This window comes from Cydia strobilella, chromosome 3 (assembly GCF_947568885.1).
Source record: "Cydia strobilella chromosome 3, ilCydStro3.1, whole genome shotgun sequence".
Lineage (NCBI taxonomy): Eukaryota > Metazoa > Arthropoda > Insecta > Lepidoptera > Tortricidae > Cydia > Cydia strobilella.
Genome location: NC_086043.1, coordinates 13052907 through 13075243, shown reverse-complemented (window position 1 = coordinate 13075243; position 22337 = coordinate 13052907). Strand labels below are relative to the sequence as shown.

The 22337-nt window shown below is 36.6% G+C and overlaps 3 protein-coding genes across 3 annotated transcripts; all 3 read right to left on the bottom strand.

Annotated features, from left to right (window-relative positions):
• Window positions 1-283: 283 nt before the first annotated feature.
• LOC134756288 (gamma-interferon-inducible lysosomal thiol reductase-like) lies at window positions 284-5442 on the bottom strand. Its single transcript, XM_063693121.1, has 5 exons — window positions 5295-5442; window positions 2325-2380; window positions 1486-1635; window positions 980-1165; window positions 284-534 (listed from the first exon to the last, which is right to left on the bottom strand). Exons 1-5 carry the CDS (start codon window positions 5353-5355, stop codon window positions 301-303), a joined length of 687 nt encoding a protein of 228 aa, XP_063549191.1. The 5' UTR covers window positions 5356-5442; the 3' UTR covers window positions 284-300.
• Window positions 5443-7438: 1996 nt separating this feature from the next.
• LOC134756286 (gamma-interferon-inducible-lysosomal thiol reductase-like) lies at window positions 7439-11225 on the bottom strand. Its single transcript, XM_063693120.1, has 5 exons — window positions 11123-11225; window positions 10249-10298; window positions 9295-9444; window positions 8341-8526; window positions 7439-7739 (listed from the first exon to the last, which is right to left on the bottom strand). Exons 1-5 carry the CDS (start codon window positions 11181-11183, stop codon window positions 7512-7514), a joined length of 675 nt encoding a protein of 224 aa, XP_063549190.1. The 5' UTR covers window positions 11184-11225; the 3' UTR covers window positions 7439-7511.
• Window positions 11226-12973: 1748 nt separating this feature from the next.
• On the bottom strand, window positions 12974-21651 carry LOC134756168 (uncharacterized). Its single transcript, XM_063692997.1, has 10 exons — window positions 21559-21651; window positions 20124-20173; window positions 19095-19250; window positions 17515-17697; window positions 16897-17129; window positions 16604-16722; window positions 14800-14858; window positions 14311-14460; window positions 13838-14023; window positions 12974-13423 (listed from the first exon to the last, which is right to left on the bottom strand). Exons 1-10 carry the CDS (start codon window positions 21635-21637, stop codon window positions 13184-13186), a joined length of 1455 nt encoding a protein of 484 aa, XP_063549067.1. The 5' UTR covers window positions 21638-21651; the 3' UTR covers window positions 12974-13183.
• Between the last annotated feature and the right edge of the window lie 686 nt (window positions 21652-22337).

Genomic DNA, 22337 nt, shown 5'->3' with positions numbered 1-22337 from the left:
GCAAAACTAGAGCCTGCACTAGGAGGTTTTTGGTACCTACTGGGAGAAAATTCTTAAATTTGTAGAGATTACGCAGCGTCCAACAGACTTTCCGACTAACTTCTGAGATTTGGTAATTCCAGGTAAGGCTTGGATCTAAAACAAGGCCGAGATCTTTCACTTGTTTAGATACTGGAATGATGGTGCCATCAAACAAGATCGACGCGATAGGTATTATACGTATAGAGTAACAAATACTCTATGGTATTATGAACTGTATGATTGTAATGAAAAAATGATTGAAAGATGTAAAAAGGAGGTTTAATCCCTTAATTCTGCACACGGAGGTGGCGAATTGCTCAAAGTTTCACAGATTTTCTTCATCAAATCGTCATCGGTGTCAAACAGCTCTCCGTTTATCAGTACCCAGGGCACGTATTGTTTGTTTATCAGCCTATCTGTTTCTTGTCCGTAATATTCCAGAAGATCTTCACCTCGTTTACTTTTAGCGCATGCGATGATCGGCTTTGAATTGATTACCATTGACTGTCCACACTGTAACCAAATATATTGACATTAATATAACGCAATCCTATTATGCGATTATTCTGTCAATAAGAAAATTAGGAAACTAAACTAGCAACCACACTTAAGTTATGAGTACTTTTAGCACACGTGATTTGGTAAGCTCCTGACTGTTACCTTTTTACAGCTTAAATCCCTGAATCGATAAAATCGATTTTGATTCATGTAAAAAGGTATACCTATTTCTAGGAGGATATAACCAAACGGGGTAATCATTAACAGGCATTCCCCTCTTTCGAAAATAGTCGGCCAATGGTCATACACAATGTATGGACTGACGATTATCTGACATGGCTATTTTGACGTTCCCCTCCCCCGCAAAAATTGGCAGACTTTTTTGTACAGCAAATTACAGACGTGGCGGCTCCGTTTGGTTATATCCTCCTAGACCTAATTGTTTTGGTAGTTTACTTACATTAGTAGCGTCCATATCAGTGGATCCTCTGCCTCCCCACGTCCCGTTCATCATACAGGAGTTGTAGAACTCTGCTTTACTGATGTCCTTCAGTATGTCGATGGCGCATGCATGTAACTTGTTCCCGTAACACTCGGCTGGTCCGTGCTGGCAGGTTATTATGGTTCTCCCATTTTCTTCTGTTCTCTGAAATTTTAGTTTCCAATTCAATTTTCTATCGAACATTTGAAACATCGACAGAACCAAGTAGCATGGGCTTACACTAGCCTAGTCTAGTGTGATGAAAACAACTTATTTTATTTACAACGCTACTATACAGTAGGTATATTGGTACCTATCACAACGAGTAGAAAATAACGTAGTATGTATAACTTATAATGCTATTTATTCGTGTATACGTATATAAAAGTAAATCGCATACATATAACATACATATGATCAAGATAAATAAATAAATAAAATCGCAATTAGTAAGTTGATTAAATGATTAGTAAATGATGACCAACCTTGGCATTTCCATACGGATATAATTTGAGATCTATGTAAGATCCGATTTTCTTGTATACGTCGTCTAAAGGGCCTAGATGAAATGATGTGCAGTCAGGGCATAGGCATTCGTAATACACCTGCAGTTCAACTTTTTCTCCATTTATTGTCTGAAAACACAATACAATACAAATCTTTAATATTCTTTATTGCTCACCAATATCAAAAGAAACATGACATACAAATTAAGCTATAGGGGATATTACTGCAATGTTCTGCTACCAGAGTGCAGCACTAGCCTTTTTAGTAAACCATAGAATAACATACATACTGTACCTTTAACAGGTTTTTGACAAGTTTTCAGAGATAATGAAATATGACATTGATGCGTCAAGGCGGTTTGTTTACAGAGGATCTAATACCGAGAAACGCGGATCCGAAATTACGCTATCTGCCTCTTTATCCCTCGAATAGGCAAGAGTGACAGAGATGTTAGATAACGTAATTTTGATTTCTTGTTTTGCGATAGACCCTCAGATTGTGGTAGTGGCGCCACCTACGCAGAGTTTCGCGTAATATTCCCTATTAAACTAAACACATAATTATATCGTCAGGTGACAACCAAAACTGACTTATTTCAAAACAATAACTAAACAAAAATGTACCTTATTTTGGTACTAGCACGGTTCACTTATGGCTCTTAACTTAGTACTTAATTAGTGAGTTCTGGTTGTCACCTGACGATATGTAATTTGGCTTAGACAATCTTTAGGTACCTATTTAGCCACTAGTAATAACGTTTTTAATTATTAGGTAAGTTGTGAAAATACTAATAATTTTATGGAATAAATGGGCTTACCTGATAGTGATAATATTGTTCAAGGGCTTTGAGATCCGGATAGTGTGAGTAGATTTCTAAAAGTAATCAATCTAGATATTAAATCTTCATCTATTTCTTAGTACCTATTTTGTAAACACTTTTTTAAATATTATAAGGACTAGTTGCACCCTCACTTATTGGTGGACTGATCAACGGCAATCATACTTTCCAAACAATAACATATAGCGAACGTTTTAACGATGACTCACGTTAGACCGGACCGTGTCCGGGCCGGAGCTTCCGGCGCTTACTTTTCTGACATGACAGGTGATCACGTGATGCTTTCCATAGAAAACGAAGCGCCGGAAGCTCCGGCCCGGACACGGCCCGGTCTAACGTGAGTCATCCTTTAATGGTGACTGGCAGTTTGGTGCAACCGACCCGCCCAGGGTGTTCACTACAAATAGAGAAAAAAAAATTTCTGACTTTTCCGACTTTCCATGACCATTTTTTCAAATTTCCCTGACCAAAAATGCTTACATTGAAACTTGTTTTTCGTACAATATGAATATGTTTTATGAATTTTTTTTACTATAAGTCGGTGGCAAACAAGCACACAATAAGCAACCACCATAGATAGGCTGGGGGGTTTGGTTCGGCCTATTACCTTGCGCTCCGATTTAGGTATTATTTATATAGTGGTTAATAGTACCGGGCTTTTAGGCTTAATGCTTTCTACCGAACCCTCATATTGTCTTATTCAGTTTTTATTTGAAAAATGCATATTCTAATCATTTAAGGTAGCTCACAAGAACTCCGGCTTGGCAAAACTTTCTACCTAGTTTTTATATTATCAGACTAGCGACCCGCCCCGGCTTCGCACGGGTAGTTCAACTAATTTACACAACACCTTACAAATTATACACATAAACCTTCCTCTTGAATCTCTCTATCTATTTAAAAAACCGCATCAAAATCTGTTGCGTAGTTTTAAAGATCTATGCATACATAGGGACAGACGGACGGACAGACAGCGGAAAGCGACTTTGTTTTATACTATGTATTGAAAAAGAATTAATTGTCATAAAACTAAGCGGCCTATTTTATTTTGTGTTAATACACAACACAAGTATTGTAAATGATAATCTTAATTTTTTATACAAATTTTCGTTACTAAACCGTAAATTAGAAGGTATATTGTTTTTTATGATCTTGAATTTTTTTTTACTTAGTAATTCCGCCGTTGTAGATCGCGATTCCAACACAAATGGATTGATTGAACATGTCTTTATATACAGAATTAATATCACTATATAATTCCGTGGAATCCTGGAGGTATTACGATTTAAAATATTCCTTCAGAGTCGTCACTTACGGATGCCCGAAATATTTTATTCGGATTTAAAAGTAAAATTAGTGTTTAAAACATACATCCGGGTCGATTTTCAAATGTGACAACGGTTAACGGTGACGGTTCGGCGGTTTAAGCGTAAAGAGGAGTTATAAAAAATCATTTTTTAAAATTTTGTTTTTACTTAGGAATGGTGTCAATGTTGATACCATAAATGAATTCAGCACCCCCGATTTATACGAAAACGATCCCATACCCGGCCTAGCAGCTTCACTGATGTAGATAATCAAGATAAAAATGAGAGCCCTAAATAAACCTTCAAGAGCGGATATCTCAAAAACTATGCAAGATATCGAAAACTTGACTGAATAAAACTTGTAACAAATGAAATCTCTTTTCATTTTGTATGTGACCAAGTCGCTCAGACGCATAGTTTCCGAGATATAATCGAAAAACCGAAAAATGGAACCTTCAAACCCCCCTCTCCCCCCAGCACCAGGGTTACGGCCGGGGACTTTTGATATGTTCATCTCCTAACGCTACGAAGTTAAAAATTGTGTTTCTAGCATTTCCCTCTATACCTTTTTTTGGGCATTTATTTCCTGGCCTAATGGAATTAGATCGTGATTTTAAATCTAAGAATAAAGACTTGTTTAATTAATCGTGTTGTGTTGGAATCGCGATATAGTACGGCGGAATTACGGAGTAAAATAATAATAATTAAAGATCATTAAAAACAAATATCTTTTCTAAACTGTTTACGGTAACGAAAATTTGTATAAAAGTTAAGATTATCATTTTTATAAAAGTTAAGATTTTCCCTTCGGTCCTTTTTTAATTTAACTCGTTGCGAATTTTCAAATTTTCGCATTTGTATCGTAATGTACTTACTAATGTGAGTCTAACCGCCCTAACCGGCGATAGTCCGACCGCAAGACCAAACGTCGTGCCACATCGAAGTTGGATAGTTCGAAAGGAAAATATTTTGTATGTGTTAAAATCACCACCCATCTGTCCAGTCAAGCAAACACGATAAATGGCAATAACACAAATTACCTACAAAAATTGTGAGCAAAGCTTGAACATGAGCAAGTGGTTAAAAGCGACACCAAATGCCGCGATATTCGCATAACAGATAATACGATCCAGTTTTATTACCTACTTATGCCTTCAAATTTTTCTCATTTTTCTCTGACCTCTCTTGAAATTCCCTGACTTTCCATAACCATCATTTCCGGTCCTGACTTTTCCCTGACTCCCTGATTTTCCAGAAAGTGGACACCCACCATACCTTAATCCTCTTGACTAACACTACATACTTAGGTCTACTTGTCACAAACAAAACTAATAATCAAATATTTTTGATAATAAGTATTCACTTAATGTATTAGGTATTAGTTATAATTGTAGGTACGGCTCGACTCGACATATCCTCCCTCAAAAAGGCTTTCAATATCAAAACTTGATTCCATGTAGCTATATGAAATTATAACACACAAACATTAGTAACGAATACAAAACACCAAAATTGTATGTCATATGGTATGGTCATTTCATAATCAATGTGTGTGAGTAGAGTTTTTTTATTGCAAATTTAACATAGGTACATATAGGTACACGTGTGTAGTTATATCAAGCTGTAAATTCACAATACATACCAACACTATCTACGGTGCTAATAGCCAACAAACAAAACAAGCACTTGGAATATGATAACATTATGAACGAATGCAGAGTACCGTCTGACCGTTGACTTGCGCGCGAGTGACATACGACTGATAATGCTTGCACTTTTAAGTTAGTAGTGCAGACCGGGACAATGGTAACACTATATTGAAAAAAATATGAAAACATATACTAACGTTACCAAGCTATAGCAAATCATGTGTCTATGACATTGTAAGGTTTATGCAAAATGGATATAGTTTATTAAGATAATACATATAGTTGGTCAAGCAAATCGTGTCAGTAGAAAACGGCGCGAAATTCAAATTTTCTATGGGACGATAACCCTTCGCGCCTACATTTTTTAAATTTGTCGCCTTTCTACTGACAATATTTGCTTGACCAACTATATCAGAAGGTACCGTAAGCGTAACCGGTTTCATAGAACAATGACGTCATGGTAGAAAACAGCATCTTTATTCCCATTCTATTTAATTACATACTTACTTTTTACCTTAGCTTTAGTACTTGCCAGTGACGCATAGAACAATATAAAACTATTCTGTCTCACTTTGTTCCATCTTGGAAAAAAATAGTAATTACGTTTCCTAGATGTCCCATAAAATTACGTAGGTACTAATACTACGTAGGTTATAATAGAGCGTTTAAAAAAAAACTGTAAACCTGATTCTTGGGCTCATAATTTTACTCAGAATCGTCAGCATTCTCCATCTCCATCATTAAAAAAAAGATGTCCCCAAATGTTCCTTCCATTACGTCATGTTTTAGTGTGACAAAAATGTACGTGTTATTCACTTGTATGTGCGTTTCGTAGTGGAAACTAAAATTTCTAACAAATTTGTGAGACTTTTTGCGTCAGGATTGAATATGCCAGTGATTCTGAGTTATAAGAGCCCAAAAAATTAGGATCTGTGAGAATCAGGCTTTCAATTTTTTTAAATCCTCTATGAAAATAACTTACGATTTGACAGTAGTATTGCAGTAGTATCAGTGGGGATGGGGATTCACAAAGTGTCAAAATATCGAGAAGAAACCTGAAATTTGATTTGTATGTAATAACATCCCTTGCTCTGCATCATACTTTCATACAGTGCGTTAATTTAGAGTGAATAGCGAATTTCTTACGGAAGAGACACTTTTTCCAAGAAGGCGGCGGTAGCTCGAGGTCCTCAAACGTGAAATGGTCCGGACATGGAAACGAGATCTCTAAATAACATATATACACTATATGGAATTTCAGGTTTCTTCTCGAGATTTTGACATTTGTCCTATCCCGATATATTTTTACCACACTAATAGCAGCTCGGAAAAGTGTATTGATTGTTATTTATTCGCTTTTTGCTTGTACCTTGTCAGTTCCATGGAATAATTTAAAAATAAAATTTTGCCATGTGAATTTTGTTCCATGGTATAATAGTTCTATAGAACCAATTATATTAGGTGTAATATTTCATAAGATTTCGATTAAAACGATAATTATTTTGTGTCGAGTTACGTTAAACTAATGGCATTCAGTGGGTGGGTGGGCAACTGCACCACTTTTAAAATAACAGCTCATATATCATAATTTCATAATCTAACACAACCAAGCTATCATTATGTGTTTTAGCTATCATTAGGAATTGTTAACTTTTGACCTCACTAGGCAAATGGACTTTAACACATTCAGTGGCAGCGACTCGGTAGGCAGGTTCTCTGTGCCTAGGCGTTATTCGCTACATACGGGTTGCCTCGTGTTATCGGCTACACTCGTTGGCACTGAATGTGTTCAATGGACATCCTCTCGTTGGAAGCGTAAAAGGCCATCTAGTGGTAAATATGTAGTTACTATGACAGTTTACCCGTTAACGATAAACGACAGTAGATACTTAACAGAAATAAATTAACAAACTTTACTATGGACTGAAGAGACTAGGTGTAATTGATAAAAAATGTAGCATGTAGCATCAACATTTTTTTGGAATTATTTTTAAATACCTACATGATGTTTCTTTCAATCGATCTCAAAATTCAAAGGAATTGAAATAGATTTCATATTTATATAAAATAAAAAGTGACTAAAGCAAAGGCGATCTTAAAATACTACCTAATATTTAAATTTAGAAACGAATGAAAATATTGTTCAACACGATAAGGTTTTTATTTGAAATGGACACATAATATAAACAATTTTCAGTAACTTAAAAATATTATTTGCACTGTGGTGGCGGGTTAGCCAATGTTTGGCAGATTGTCTTCATTAGATCCTTGTCTGTACTGTACTCCTTTCCGTTCATCAATATAAAAGGCATGTACTTATTCCTTGGGTTTGTCACCTTGTCAGTTTCTATACCGTAATATTCCAGTAGAGCATCGCCTCTTTCACTATTAGCACACTCAATGATAGGCTTCGAGTCTATTTTCATTAATTTTCCGCACTGAAAAACAGATTTAATTGTCATTGTACTGAAAATAAATACGGCCAACAGGATAAGGAATGAGAAATCTCAGGAAATAACCTGACACACTGCGCACATAAACCACAATAAATCATAATTCATAAAGTATCTAGATCCAAGCTCAAGTTCTAAATAATTTGTCCCCGTATGGCACGATCAAACCCAAATTAAAATTGTTTCTATTGTTTTTTTTTCTTTTCGAGCTTGATTTCAAACCCCTACCATAGAGAAATAAGTAAGCAGAGTGCTCACTCCATACATTGTTTTTCTTACTTAACACATTCAGTGCCACCGCGTGCTAAGTACGCTACGAGTGTAACCGACAACACAAGGCAACCCGTATGGTGCGAAAAACGCCTAGGCACACAGAACCCGCCTAGCGAGTCGCTGGCAGTGCATGTGTTAATAATAATAAGTCGTATGGAAGATATGGTAAAACTTGCTTATAACTTAATACTTACTTACTAAGCTTAAATTTCATCATAAATAAGCTCGCTTAAAACTCATTAAATAAATGTGTTTTTATCTATGTATGGAGTGAACACTCTAGGCTTACTTATTCCTCCATGTCCATACTTACATTGATAGCGTCTTTATCAGTTGAGCCTTTGCCTCCCCAAGTAGCATTCATCATGCAGGAGTTGTAGAATTCTGACTGGGAGACGTTCTTCAGTATGTCGATAGCGCATGCGTGCAGCTTGTTCCCGTAACACTCATTTGGGCCATGCGGGCAGGCAAAAGAAACCTTCCCATGATTTTTGTACCTCTGTGTTTGAAAAAAATTATAATAAGCAACTGCCCGTAAGTTTAGTCTGGTCTGAGACCAGAAAACATACGGAACACCGCCTCGACATTGACATTGTTGTTGATTATGCTATTTATCATATTCTGGTCAAAATTATTTTACATTATACTACCCTACTGGTCGGAACTTAAATATGCTTAATTGCTCAGCGCATAGCAGACTCTACGGGATTCGAACCGGAATGTTTACGCTGTTCTGCCTGATGGTCTGACAATTTTTTTTGTCACTCATTGCCATGGTCATGTCCAGGGGGCCAATTTTTGAATTTCGAGCGCTCGATTTCGTGTGGCTCCCTTCAATACTATCTCCACTACTAGGCATTTAAATTCTACTAAAAGAATTGAAAACGAGTGGTCAATACCACTCGATTCCCAATATCTATCGCTCGTATTTCAAAAATTAGCATTTCGCCGTTTTCCACAGATTATCGAGTGACGAAATCGAGCGCTCAAAATTCTAAAATTACCCTCCAGGGCGAAAATAACTTACTGATTTTATGATATTTAAACCAAAATTCATTTTTTTTTTAATTAAGTATAAACCATTTCCATGATGGGCCATCACCTACGTAAACATGCTAGTAGAACATGATACAACATTTCTTCTAACAAATTGTGCCACTATTGTCACTTAGACTACGTCCTAGATTTCCTAGGAAACAACACAAAAGTAAATCCACCAATTTAATGACGTGGAAAGGAAAAATCTGTTTAAATTAATGGAGCTTACCGAAGTTAATCCATAAGGATAAGTTTTGAGATCTATGTAAGATTCCATTTTCTTATAAGTTGGGTCAAGCTGTTTTATATGAAAGTAGACGCAGCCACCGCACCAACAATCGTAATACACTCTCAGATCAACTTTTTCAGTTTTTACTATCTGAAAATATAGAGAAATCTAAATAATGTATCAGGTGCACAGAATTAAACTGATATCGGATGTCTTGGATTATTTCTATCACTGAGCCCCTGAAGGTCCCTACATATTGATATTTAGTAGAGCTAAGATAGGACTGTTTTACATAGCAAAGAGAATAGAGTGTATAGAGGCTTATTGTCATAGTACATTTTGTAGTCACAGTAAATTTTGGGGATTTAAACTTTCACGATTTTTAATCATTTTAATTCACAGCGGCGGGACTTAATCCGTGGAGCGCCCTAGTTAGTATAGGAATTCCATACTACTGTGAAACTGGGGCGCTCCAGGGGTTAGTCGCGTAAAATAAGCCGTCCTCAAAACGTCGGAGGTAAAAAATTAAGTCCCGCCGTTGTGAATAATAATATGGATAAATGATTTTTTTTTATTTTTAGAACGCTATTATGACTTTGACCCATTCTTTCACTGATATGTGGTAAAATTGTTTAAACGGTGTCGCCATCTACACGAGTAACACACTTTCGTGCTGCATATATAACATAAATAGAAATGGCTTAAATGTCGTAACACAATGGAATCAATTAACTTTTGACTATATCATTACAGGTCCTTAACTATGTACTTACATTTTTTTTGCAATTCAATTATGAGCTTGGTAAAAAAGAATCATGCACAGCAGAATTTATAGCATTTCAAAAAATATAGATTTTATAATTTTTAGTTTTTTCCATCCTCATAACTTTCATTTTTGCCCTCTAGGTACACAACCTGGTCCGATATAACAGATTTTTCCCTGTATAGCCTTACCTGAGAGTTACTATAATGTTCGACGACATCAGGATTGCTGTGATCAATTTCTGAAGGTAAAGAGGTACATATTTGGTTAACAAGATACAGAATGAACTCAGTTACAATCTCTATATTTTGAGATTATTTTAACTAAGCTTAGCCTTAATTACATGTGTTGTTTGTTTTAGTTAGTTAGTGCTTACATATTATTTTATATTAGTTCAACAGAAAATTCAACTTCAAAACTAAATGACACATACCCAAAGTCTGTAACTTTAATGTGACGGTCCGGAAATAGTATGGTTAATCAATTTTAATTATAAGTCTAGCAAGCCTTTTCCGGATTCCTTCGTAAGTAACATAACATTTTATCCACCCTAAAGGATGACTCACGCTAGACCGGGCCGGGCCCGGGCCGAGGCGTCCGACATGTCATTTTCTTTGACGGCTGATCAGTGATCACGTGGTGCTTTTCATAGAAACCGAAGCGCCCGAAGCTCCGGCCCGGCCCCGGCCCGGTCTAGCGTGAGTCATCCTTTACACTGTAACTTTTACCATATTTCAGGTTTATGTATAGTTCCGTAAAAGTTGCCAAATATGGTGTTGCATAGTTAGGGCGTATACGGTGTTTCGGCGTTACGCGCTTGCACGCGCGCTATATATTTCGCTACATTTGCGGCCCGATTATATTCTTCAAACAAAAACGTCACTTTTTACACTGACATATCTAATCCATATCGTATCTAGACGTATTATTTGACGTATCTTAAAGTTCGAATCGGGCCGTTGGACACGCCTACTAAACGCGCTTTCAAAACCGAGTTTATAGGCGCGTATAATACGCTAGTCATATGTGAAATATTGATGATAATAATATTAATAATGTACATACCAAAACTGACAGCAAAACTTATACCCGACAAATAAAATAATAATTTTAAGTATGGTGACATTTTGATTTTTTATGGTTCTAATCGTTGTCTAGCGAACGACTGATAAAACAAAACTGAACAACTAGTATTTATATAGACCTTAGCGGTAAAATGTAGACGAGGAATGGTCATAAAGTGTACTTGTTACCAATTAAAAACCCGTAAAAACCGACTACGCAGAATGGAGAGTTCCGTACTTTCATATGATAAATTTAGATTTATTAGTTTCATAATACTACAATATAAATTACTCTAGGCTAATCTATACGAATTTATATTATAATCGTCAAGTAGGTAGGTCCTGTAGCAAATTCTATCATGGGGCCCAAAGAGTAAAGTAAGTAATATGGGGCCAATGGATTGTGTTAATTTTGTCGGACGAAGTGAAACTTGGGTTTTTTACGGCCTAAATGCGTAGGTGCGCGGGGCCAGGTGGCATTTGCTACTTTTGCCACGTGGCTAATCCGCCACTGGGTAGGTACCTAAATAACTTTGAATTTATATAAATGTCGGGCAATACACAATTTAAAAACATTTATTACTAATCGAAAAATAAACTATCATTAACATCGTTAAATAATATCACTATTATACATAACTACAAATAACATTACACACAATAGTAGATTGTTAACCAAGGTAATAGTCAGAGGCTGAAATGATGCCTTTCACCCGAGTTAAACACTACTTTTCATTTCGAATACGAGGAAAGTAAAATACATGTGTTTTTTTTTAAACATACTATAAGTATAATTTTTATAGCATTTCCTGAGGGTACTTTCAATTAACCATTTAGGTAAAAGTATCGTTATTTATGGAATGGGGAGTTAACTCAGAATGGAAATTGTATTTATAACAAATCCATTTACAACCAAATTTTAATTGCTTATCGTACAAAAACGAAAAAATCGTACTTGACGACATAAATAGCGTTTGTTCACCGTTCCTACGTTATTTTATTAATGAAGGAAGGTTTTTTTCAAAGAATAGTAATTTGATTTTTATTAGTTTTATACCTCACTTGTTCGTAAAGGCTTCTTAGAGAACAGTGCGCAAAAGTCCATTTTACCTGTGAAAACGTTTATTTTACCTACTGCCGCGCTTTAAACAATAATATTTTACTGTACTGTTTTTAATAGGTTCATTTACCAGTATTAAAGCCCATTGCCAATTTGTACCTATTTTATTTAAGGCCTGGTTTTGCCCGCACAATTTTTCAGTGCGGCTCTAAGATCAAGTCCTAAATGCAATCCTGTAAATATAGTTGTCTCAGCGCACACTACGAGTTTGTAGCTTTTGGCGTCGAGACACTAGGCCCGTGGGGTGAGGGAGGCGCGGGGGTTCCACAAGGCGCTCAGCAAACGCCTAAGGGAGGCCACAGGTCTGGTGACCCTCGCGCGGGCGGCTTTCTCGCTCAAAGATTGGCCATAGCAATCCAGCGCGGGAATGCCGCCTGCGTGATGGGCACCTTGCTTAGGGGGCAAAATTTAGAAGGTCCTTTTACGTAAGTAGTTTTAAGTTTATTTTCACATTATTTTTATTTCTAGTATTATCATTTAATTAAGTTTGTAATATGTTTACGTATTTTTAAGTTTTTATTTTCTTAAGTGTGATTTATTTGTGTAAAGAAGGAGCCCTTAATAAGTAATTAATGTTCGAATAAATAACACTGATCCTATATTCAACTCAAGCATGTCAATGTCAACATTAAGTTCATGTTTTGTAAATAGCTTACGAAAGATTTAGGGTCAATCCGGACGGATAACTGGCGTTAAAATATTCAGGATAGGATCGAAAGGATACACTATTTATTGAATGACATTATAATTGTAAACAATATTTCCAACACCTCTTGAGATTATTAAATTTATTTTTGAATACCATAAAATGTAATAAAATTTAGCACAAATATGTATTTTTACACGTTTTTAACATATTTAAATACCCTTTGATTCATATAAATTTAATACCTAACAAAGCAAGTTTATCCTCTTAATGGATCTCTTCTACTTAACCTTAGTTTACAATTTTTTACAATGTGGCGGTGGGTGGTCTAAAGCGGCACAGATTGTTGCTAGCCATTTGTCAAGTTCTCCCACACCGTTGACATATATGCCATTAATTAGCGACCATGGCACACCTTCCTTGTCCGGAACATCTTTATCGGTTTCTTTCCCGTAATATTCTAGTAGTTCCTCGCCTTTTTTATCTTTAGCACATTTGATGATCTTCTTTGCATTGATTCCCATTTCTTTACCGCACTGAAATTAGATAAGCAATCGTTTGTCTTATTACAGACTCATAATCAACATTTCACACATCAACGACGCTTGAGGAACAGATATTATGTAATTTTTAATGAAGTCACTAATAGGACATGTCCCTTTTTCAGGTGACTGTCTTGCAAGTTCTAGTTACGTTTATAGGTATCGTGTTTACAACTCACGATGGAGGATTCCTAATCCTTAAAAGGTCACATTTATTTCATTTTCATTCAATTGTGCTAACGTCACATCTTAGAGTTCTGGAAATACTTTTACCCGGAAATCATCACCTTTGGAGTTAAGTCGGGGGTGGAAATGTAGCTCGATGCGGTCGAAGATACGAGCACTTGATGAGTGTAGGTACTTGCTTATTATTTAATATATTTTAAACAAAGCCGGCGTTTCGCTTACTCTATTAGCGCCATTATCATCTGAACCAGAATTTTCCCATTGTCCTGACATCATACAGGATATGTAAGACACGGAACGAGTAGTATTCTTGAGTATGTCTATAGCGCATGCGTGCAGCTTGTTACCGTAACACTCCTCCTCGCCGTGCTGGCACCCGATAACGGTCTTTCCATTTTCATCTTTCCTCTGAAAATAAAGTTTTTAAATTGGGTAACTGAAGCCATACTAATATTGGCCTTCTTCCAATGATTGGCTTCTTCAACCTTATTAAAAGGCAACAGTAGTGGATTTCTTACATAAATGGGACTTATAACGGTAGGTATATACTTTCAAAAGGCTAATAACTGATTTATATAATTTGTTTCTGAAGCTGAGGACTTTGGATCCTTTTATAACAAACAAATAACAGTAGGGTAATGGTAACCTAATCTAATTGTGGATATATGGATGCGAGTCATGCGAGTATGCCTTACCTCGGCGTTCCCATAAGGATATGTTTTAAGATCGATGTATGCCCCAAGTTTCTCTACTGTTTTGATTAAAGTGTTTGTGTAAAAGTCTATACAATATGGACACATACACTCGTAGTATAATCTGACATCAACCTTGTCTCCACTTTTGTTCTGTAAAATTTCATGTAGTTAATTATTAACAACAACTACCTACTTATGATATGTGATCATTCTAAGTAGTGTAGGTAATATGTTACATTATTATAATATTTAGAGTTTTTGCAATCAAGGAAAACGGCTACTTATATAACTGTAATTCTAACAAGGATGCCGAGGGGAAAAAATTGGACTGGATATAGGTAAGTTGAGTTGATGGTCCATTACTTCCGGTTGGTGGGCTTAGCGACAAATGAAAGCAAGCACTTAGAAGAAATAATATTCAAAATATTGCTAATACATTGGATAATAAACAGTTAAAAATAGCCCTTACTAATAATAAAATATACTTACTTCATAGCTACGATTATGGTGTGCGTATAAATCAATGATTTTATTCCCTGGATCAATATCTAAAGAAAAAAAATATGGTCGCATTAAATTTCTTATTTGCAATATATCGTAAAATAAATACATTTAATTATTACATTATGTCGTTATCAGACATGAATAAATGATAGAATAACCACTGTTCAGCAATATTGAAAGAAAACAACTTGAATGATCGATGATCGTGAACGATAGGAAAAGTATGGATAAATCAATCTCTGAACAATCGGTCAACAACATCAGGCATTATGCCAGAACTACACTGATAGATTCTATGTCTGAAGATTGACGACACAGGCTATATTATATATCCAAATATCAGGTAGGTACATACCGATAATGTAAGCAAAACTAATAGCAAACAAACTAATTAATAAACACTTCAAAAACATTGTGAATATCTATCAGTGTGACTGCTAACTTAGCGTTGTCGACTGTATGAATGATAGTTAATGTCAATTAGAACTTATATATTCTCCTTAGTATACACGGAAGGGGATTTTAGTACTAGATAACTCAACACATGTTACCTACTTACGTAAATTGTGACTAACTACTAACTACTACGCTTTAAACACAATCAAATACCTACCATTGCAATAGTTATCACGCTTTATTGAACACGACAGTGTGCTCTACGCTAGTAATAACATGGAAAATTATTTGCAGTAATGCCGACGTCATTTCTCGATGCTATTGTTTCAGATTGTTAAGCACAGGGATCCAGGTTGACTCGAGCAAATGTAGCGTAATAAAGTAGAGTAGTCCAAAAACTGTACAGTCAGTATCACCGCCACAGTGACGGCCAAAGTGGCCTAATATAGCGTTACGATAAGTTATAGTGTTACGATATGTTTGGCCACTTTGACCTTTACTATCTATTTGATGCTGACTGTACAGTTCAAGTTATACAGAGATGATCATTATTTTACTCGAAATGGATCTAGTTTTTATTAATTCCATATGGATATGGAAATTGGACTTCAGGAACTTCTTTGCGTAATGTACAATAGTGCATCATGGGATGTAATACGTGTATTAAACATATACGACAAATTATTTCAATTCTATGACAAAATAATAAAAACTCTTACACGTGGAAATTACACGTGTAGGTATGACTAAAATTATGAACATTTCAATGGTACTAAAGCCGTAAAACCAAAAACGCAAGGTAGTCGTACTTTGTACGTCGTAAGAACATTGGTATTTTAATTACCGAAGTACTGGAACTGAAAATATTTGCAAGTTATAAAATATAGAAGTAGGTACACACTGTCTGTAATTTTTAAGTTAAATGCGGATAGTTAAGTAAGGATATATAAATATGTAGGTAATTTCGAAATAAAGAAAGCAGTGAATTTTCCTGTTATAAATATTTTATTGAAATATTTGTATATTATTTACATTCTAATTGGATAATATCTTTTTTAGAAAAATAATGACATTCCCTCGGTGCGTTCTATATACTCGTACATAACGTCTTTTACAGACTCTATTAGGGACCGTGAGAAGAGTTGTTCGTATCGTCTCAATATTAAAATATACATATACACATATAACTTATAACGGAGCCGTCACGACTACTTATATGATATAAGTAGTCGTGACGGCTCCGTTAAGAACGGCGCCTCTAGGGCACGTAGCGCATTTGTCTCGTGCTCGTAGCAATCACAATAGGTTAAAGTTTCACACTATGGCCACATTTACGCATTGCCTTTAGTAGCACTAAACATTATTCAATGTGTAAACAGGTCCCATAACACACCATCACAAGCAGTCACAGCTATATACAGATAGCAGTTATAACAGCCCGCGACTGCTTCTTCAAACACCACGTAGCGCGGTCGTAGCGCACTCGTCTCGTGCCCGTAGCCCTGTATCACACTATAACACAGTATCACAAGCACTAAGTCTTGGGTTGAGCAGTCTATAAGCGAAGTTAAGTAGCCGAGATGGTTGGTCGTGACGGAGTCCGCGGCGGCCCCGTCGAGCGGTGCTCATAAGGCACGTAGCGCGGTCGTAGCGCACTCGTCTAGTGCCCGTAGTCCTGTATCACACTATAACGAAGTATCACAAGCACTAAGTCTTGGGTTGAACAGTCTACAAGCGAAGTAGCCGAGATGGTTGGTCGTGACGGAGTCCGCGACGGCCCCGTCGAGCACCACGTAGGGCACGTATCGAGGTCGGAGGGCATGCGTCTCGTCCCCGTAACCCTTTAGGAGCATTGCGCCTCTGCCAGTGTTCATAGTCTCCCATATAGCGTTTGCGGAAATATTGTACTGGTGGCCACACTGAAAATAAAATATGTTACTTGAAAACTACAGTTTAGTGTCATAGCCATTTTTAAACACTTAAAAGACGTCCAAGTGCTCGTCTATTATCCCAGTACTTCTTAATCTTAACTTAAGTCATTACTCATTGTCAATCGAGATGGCAGCAGTGTCATCTATTTGGCATTAGTATGATGAGTACTAGGAAGTTTACCTTATTCTAATTTAAATTTGCACGATTGTTTACAAATATGTGATAGGTGTGACTAGGGCCAATCGCCGATCAGTTTATAATAAAAAAAAAAAGGTATTTATCATAGTAGGTAAGATAAGAAACATTTGCTTGCCGTCAGTTCACTAATTGGACGCGGCGCGTGGCAGTTTTAAAGAATAGGACAGCAATTACCGAGTTGACGAGGTAGTTGAGCCTGTTGTAATCGTTCGTCCGCTCCATGATGCAGGCGTTGAACAGCGCGGCTTTGGTGTTGTTCCGTGCGACGTCTATGGCACAGGCGTGCAGCATGTTCCCGTAGCACTCCACATCGCCGTGCTGGCATTTGAACGTGTAGCGTCCGTTTTCGTAAACAGTCTGAAAAAAGGTGTTATAACTTGTTTAAGCCTGTGTGCCACACGAATCACTGCATAGCACGCGAACTGGGGGCTGATTTTCGAATTTCGAGCGCTCGATTTCGTCACTCGAAAATCTGTAGAAATTGATAGTTTTGAAATACAAGCAATAGTAATTGGGAATCTAGTGGTATTGACCACTCGTTTTCAATTCTATTAATAGAATTTAAATGCCTAATATAGTAGTGGAGATATATTGATGGGAGCCATACGAAATCGAGCGCTCGAAATTCAAAAATCAGCCCCCAGATAGCGATTCTTTCACAAAAGGTTCGTGAATGGCGTACTGGCGGCACAATCGGCAAAACTGGACGCACCTAAAGACTATGATATGCAGATTCGTTCAATTTGGTGTACGTTGGAAATGTATGTCACAGCTTTGCTTTGACCTTGCTCAACTTTTAGCTATTTTTGCACATATCTAGTCAAAAGGCGTTCTGTAGTATTTTGACAAGGGCCATTTCGTTTGTTAATTACGCACTCGATTGTTCTAAAGGTCGGGAAGCTGTTTAAGCTAGTAATGAAGTTAAGAGTTTGTTTATGTTTAAAGTCAATATGAACACCTACATTAAATACGTACAGTGTTCTGCGTGAGTTTTGCATTTAGACGCTGTAAAAATATAATTTAACAATGACATACTAATACTCTTACGAATAAATAGGTACGTTTTAACCATGAATATACCACAAGCCGTACTCGGTAATTAGCCTAAGTACAATATTTCCACGTAAGCGTATAAGTTAATTTAACCAGGTTAGTAAGTCCTGCTGGACTCCATTACTGGTTGAATAATTACCATCGCGTGTCCGTGCGGTATCATATAAACGTCTGGATGATCCCGACCCGTTCTACATTCGAGGCGGGTTGCTCCTTTGAACAACTTAATGTTCTAATCCATTACATTTTTAAAAGAGCATTTGTCTTGTAACAGAGGGAACTAGGTAAAATACTAAGGATGGACACATAAAGGCGCAGTACCAAGTCTACTAGTTTTAGCCAAAGTAACAATAGAGTAACAAAACTTATTGTCGTAGGCAAAAATATGGAAATAACAACAATTTCGTTTAATTTTTCATTTCAACACTTTTGCCTTTTCATTGGCGTTAACGATTATTTTTTTTCACTTTCTGTGGCTTATGGAAGTTAATTTCGGGGCCTATCATTTCATTATAATTGTTTCAAAAGTATAACTTTCTGATGGTGTAGTAAAAATAAAGGGTATTAACCTTCATACAACATCATCGTTTTATGTGACGTTATTTAAAGTGGCATTTAAAGTGACACACGCGGTGTATAGATTGACAGTCTTCTACATTTACTTGTTACCGGTGCAGGTAACAAATACACCACCCACATACCTTTGCATGTCCATACGGTATCATATGAACGTCCAGATGCCGCCCCAGCCGCTCCAGCGACGGAGCTAGTTGCTCCTTGAAGAACTTCACGCTGCCGGGGCAATGGCTTTCGTAATACACTTTTAGGGACACTGTGTCCTTGAAGTGGGACGGAATCTGGAACAAAATATAAATGAATAAAAAATGAGGAAAAAGGGTCGAATGGTTGGTAGGTATTGTGTAAAAGTTTTTGGGTGACAATTTTTGTCAGTGTACCTACTTATTTTTGTGCTACCCAACCTTGTAAACTCAAGTTATGCTGAAGATTATGCAAATGTATTAAGCCTGTTTAATACAAAACATATAGAGTGTAAGCTTAGCTTAAGTATTTTTTTATATAGCAACATTTTTGCAGTTGCCTTTTAATTTGTATGTGGCAACTCGCTCTCTTCTGCTCCCGATCCGAACTCAACGACACGTACCGCGATCACTGTAATCTTATTAAATGGAATAAAGTTCATTTAAACTTAAAAAAGCGCTTTTGTATTCTCCATGCGCAAGTGGTCCTTCGAGCCGGATCCCCCCTCCTTCGGCCCTTATTGCGTGATTGATAACATACCTACATAGTACGAGTATACATACCTACCTACGAACTCTCTAAGTACAAGTTTTATACACGAAAACTACAGTAATCACCTTATTAATATTTTCTGTGTTGTATTAACTTACCCACTCGTTGTGTTTTTTAAATGATGTTGAATGTAATTCTGAACGCACAAGTTGAGTCGATGCAATTTCAAAACGCATCGTCAGAAATGTCAACATTGTCAACAAAAATTTTCTCACCGACTCCGACACGTAAAAATACACAACTTCCAAAGTTTTCTGTTATAATATATAGGTGCTTAAAAATATCTGGACACGCACTCTAACGCCTTGACAACAGAGGCGTGTTTAGATATTTGTGAGCACCTAGGCCGCTCCGATATATCTAAGCTGATGTCGACTGTAGGTACCTACTTACTCACAAAGTGACATAGAAATTCATACCTGCAGAGCACGGTGGTTCCTTTGTGCAAAATATCTGGCATATCGATGATCTGAAACGTAACGTAAATAATATTAATTCACATTTAAAAATATTGTCTTCGGTTACCGCGATAGTTACTCATGAAATAAAACTATGAAAACTTATATCGCGTATACTGAATTTATAATACATCCCGACGTTTGAACCCTTTACAGCGTTCGTGGTCAACAGGTGACTGAGGAAAAACTACAAAGTGCAAAAATACCACACATAAAAAATAATGAACCCTCATAGACGATAAACTTTAAGGCTGGTTGTACATGCAAAATCGGTTCATAAGGCTAGTTATACAATACAACTATTTTCAAGTAAAGATATATATATACGCAATAAAGCTACGACGGCTACAACCCTACACCTCGGACCCGAGAAGATTTAATTCCCTCCTAAATTGTAGGACGGTATCCCAATCTGGAACCGGCAACAAACTCGGCGGGACACATCTTTTCAAAACATATTATACTCAGAATGTCCAACATCATCCAACACAAAGGTCTGACAGTCTATGTCTCGCTTGCTCCTTTATCAGATGGACTACCAGATCCCAAGCTTGAAAGAGCTTGGAAGATGGCTTTTCTCTACCACCAGACTAAACTGCCTAAGAAGGCGGTTTAAGCGACACCATAGTTTCCTAGGAAGGTTGGTAGTCGGTACCATCATGGAACGATCTTCAAATATCCAGTAAGCTGGCTCTCTCCTTAAAATGTACGGATCTGGGCTACCAGGGCAATATCGTCCGCATATATGAACTTTCTGGCTGTGGTTTGTGGCAGGTCGTGGATATAATGGTTGAACAGCTGTGGTGCAAGGACAGAGCCCTAAGGAAGCCCGTTGTTCAATTTCCTCTTCCTACTCTTCTAGTCAACGAGGAAGACCTCAATCACCCTTTCACTGGGCATGCTGCACAGCAAGTCTGCGATTTCTCGGCTGGGGATCACTGACAGAACTTTGTATATTATGCTGTGTTTTCAGACAGTATCGTAAGCAGCTGTTAGGTTTATAAAGACGGCGGTGGACTTAAACTTATTCTGGAAACCAGACTCAACTTCACTTATTCTTCATGCCAAGTGTAGTGTTATTTTAGCATGTTGTTTTTTAATGAGAGTTTAAATTGGATTTTCTGGCGGCGGCCTAAGTTCTTGTGACTCTTAAATAAATGTATACAAATCTATAAGCATTCAATCAAAATCAATTAGTTTAAGTGTAGAAATAATATCTACAAGTAAGAGCAAATTATTTAGTTCTATTTTTTGTTGGAACCTAAATATATGTAAGAAATTAATAAAATGCTCGCAAGTGATCTTAAAGGCGGCATAGTATTTAGGTACCTACCTAAACCTAGGCTTTTAAGAATAACACTCAAGCGCGCGAGATTAAGTAGATTAATACACTTACGTTGAGCTTCTGAAATGTTGCTTAAATTTATAATTAAGAATAACACCGTCTGGAATAGTACACTTAATTTTACAAACATTTTTACTAAAACTAAAAAAATATTTTAAACTATTAATATATATTAATACTGTTTTAATTATAAACGCTGTCTTCTCGACAGCGTCTTATCCAATGACCAAAATCTACAATGAGTGCAGTATTTATAATCACCCTGATAAGGTTTAATGTGATGAGAACTAATTTTAAATGAACGAATAAAATTAACTGGCCGGCCGGCGCTAATTTAAAGTTTGGAAATGTACCTACTTAAGAGGTTATATAAGAATTAAAGATATAGCATACCTACAACAGTTTATTTTCAGTGACGTTAATGCTTTACAGCAGCGTTAAATATTTACAAAGAAGCATAAATAATAATAATACATAGTTTTTAAACATCGCAGAGAAAATAGCTTCGGAGACAACGTGTCCTGCGAGTACATTACTGGTTCATTACATAAGCACCTAGCGACGATGATCGGTAGGTCCTACTTGATAATCCAGATATGTACAGATATGATTGTACACCTACGGCGACTTGTTCTTGTCAGGTGTCATTTGCCCAGTAAATGGCATGAAATAGGGCCATGAGAGAATTGAGATGTAGCATTAACATTTAAAAAATGACTTTAAAAACTGTGCCTATAAGTACCTGCCTACTTTGTTGTATCGCAGCTCATGTAAGAATTTTGTTCAGTATTGATATTTCCTTGGGCTGGAAACTTCTACAGAACGCTTAC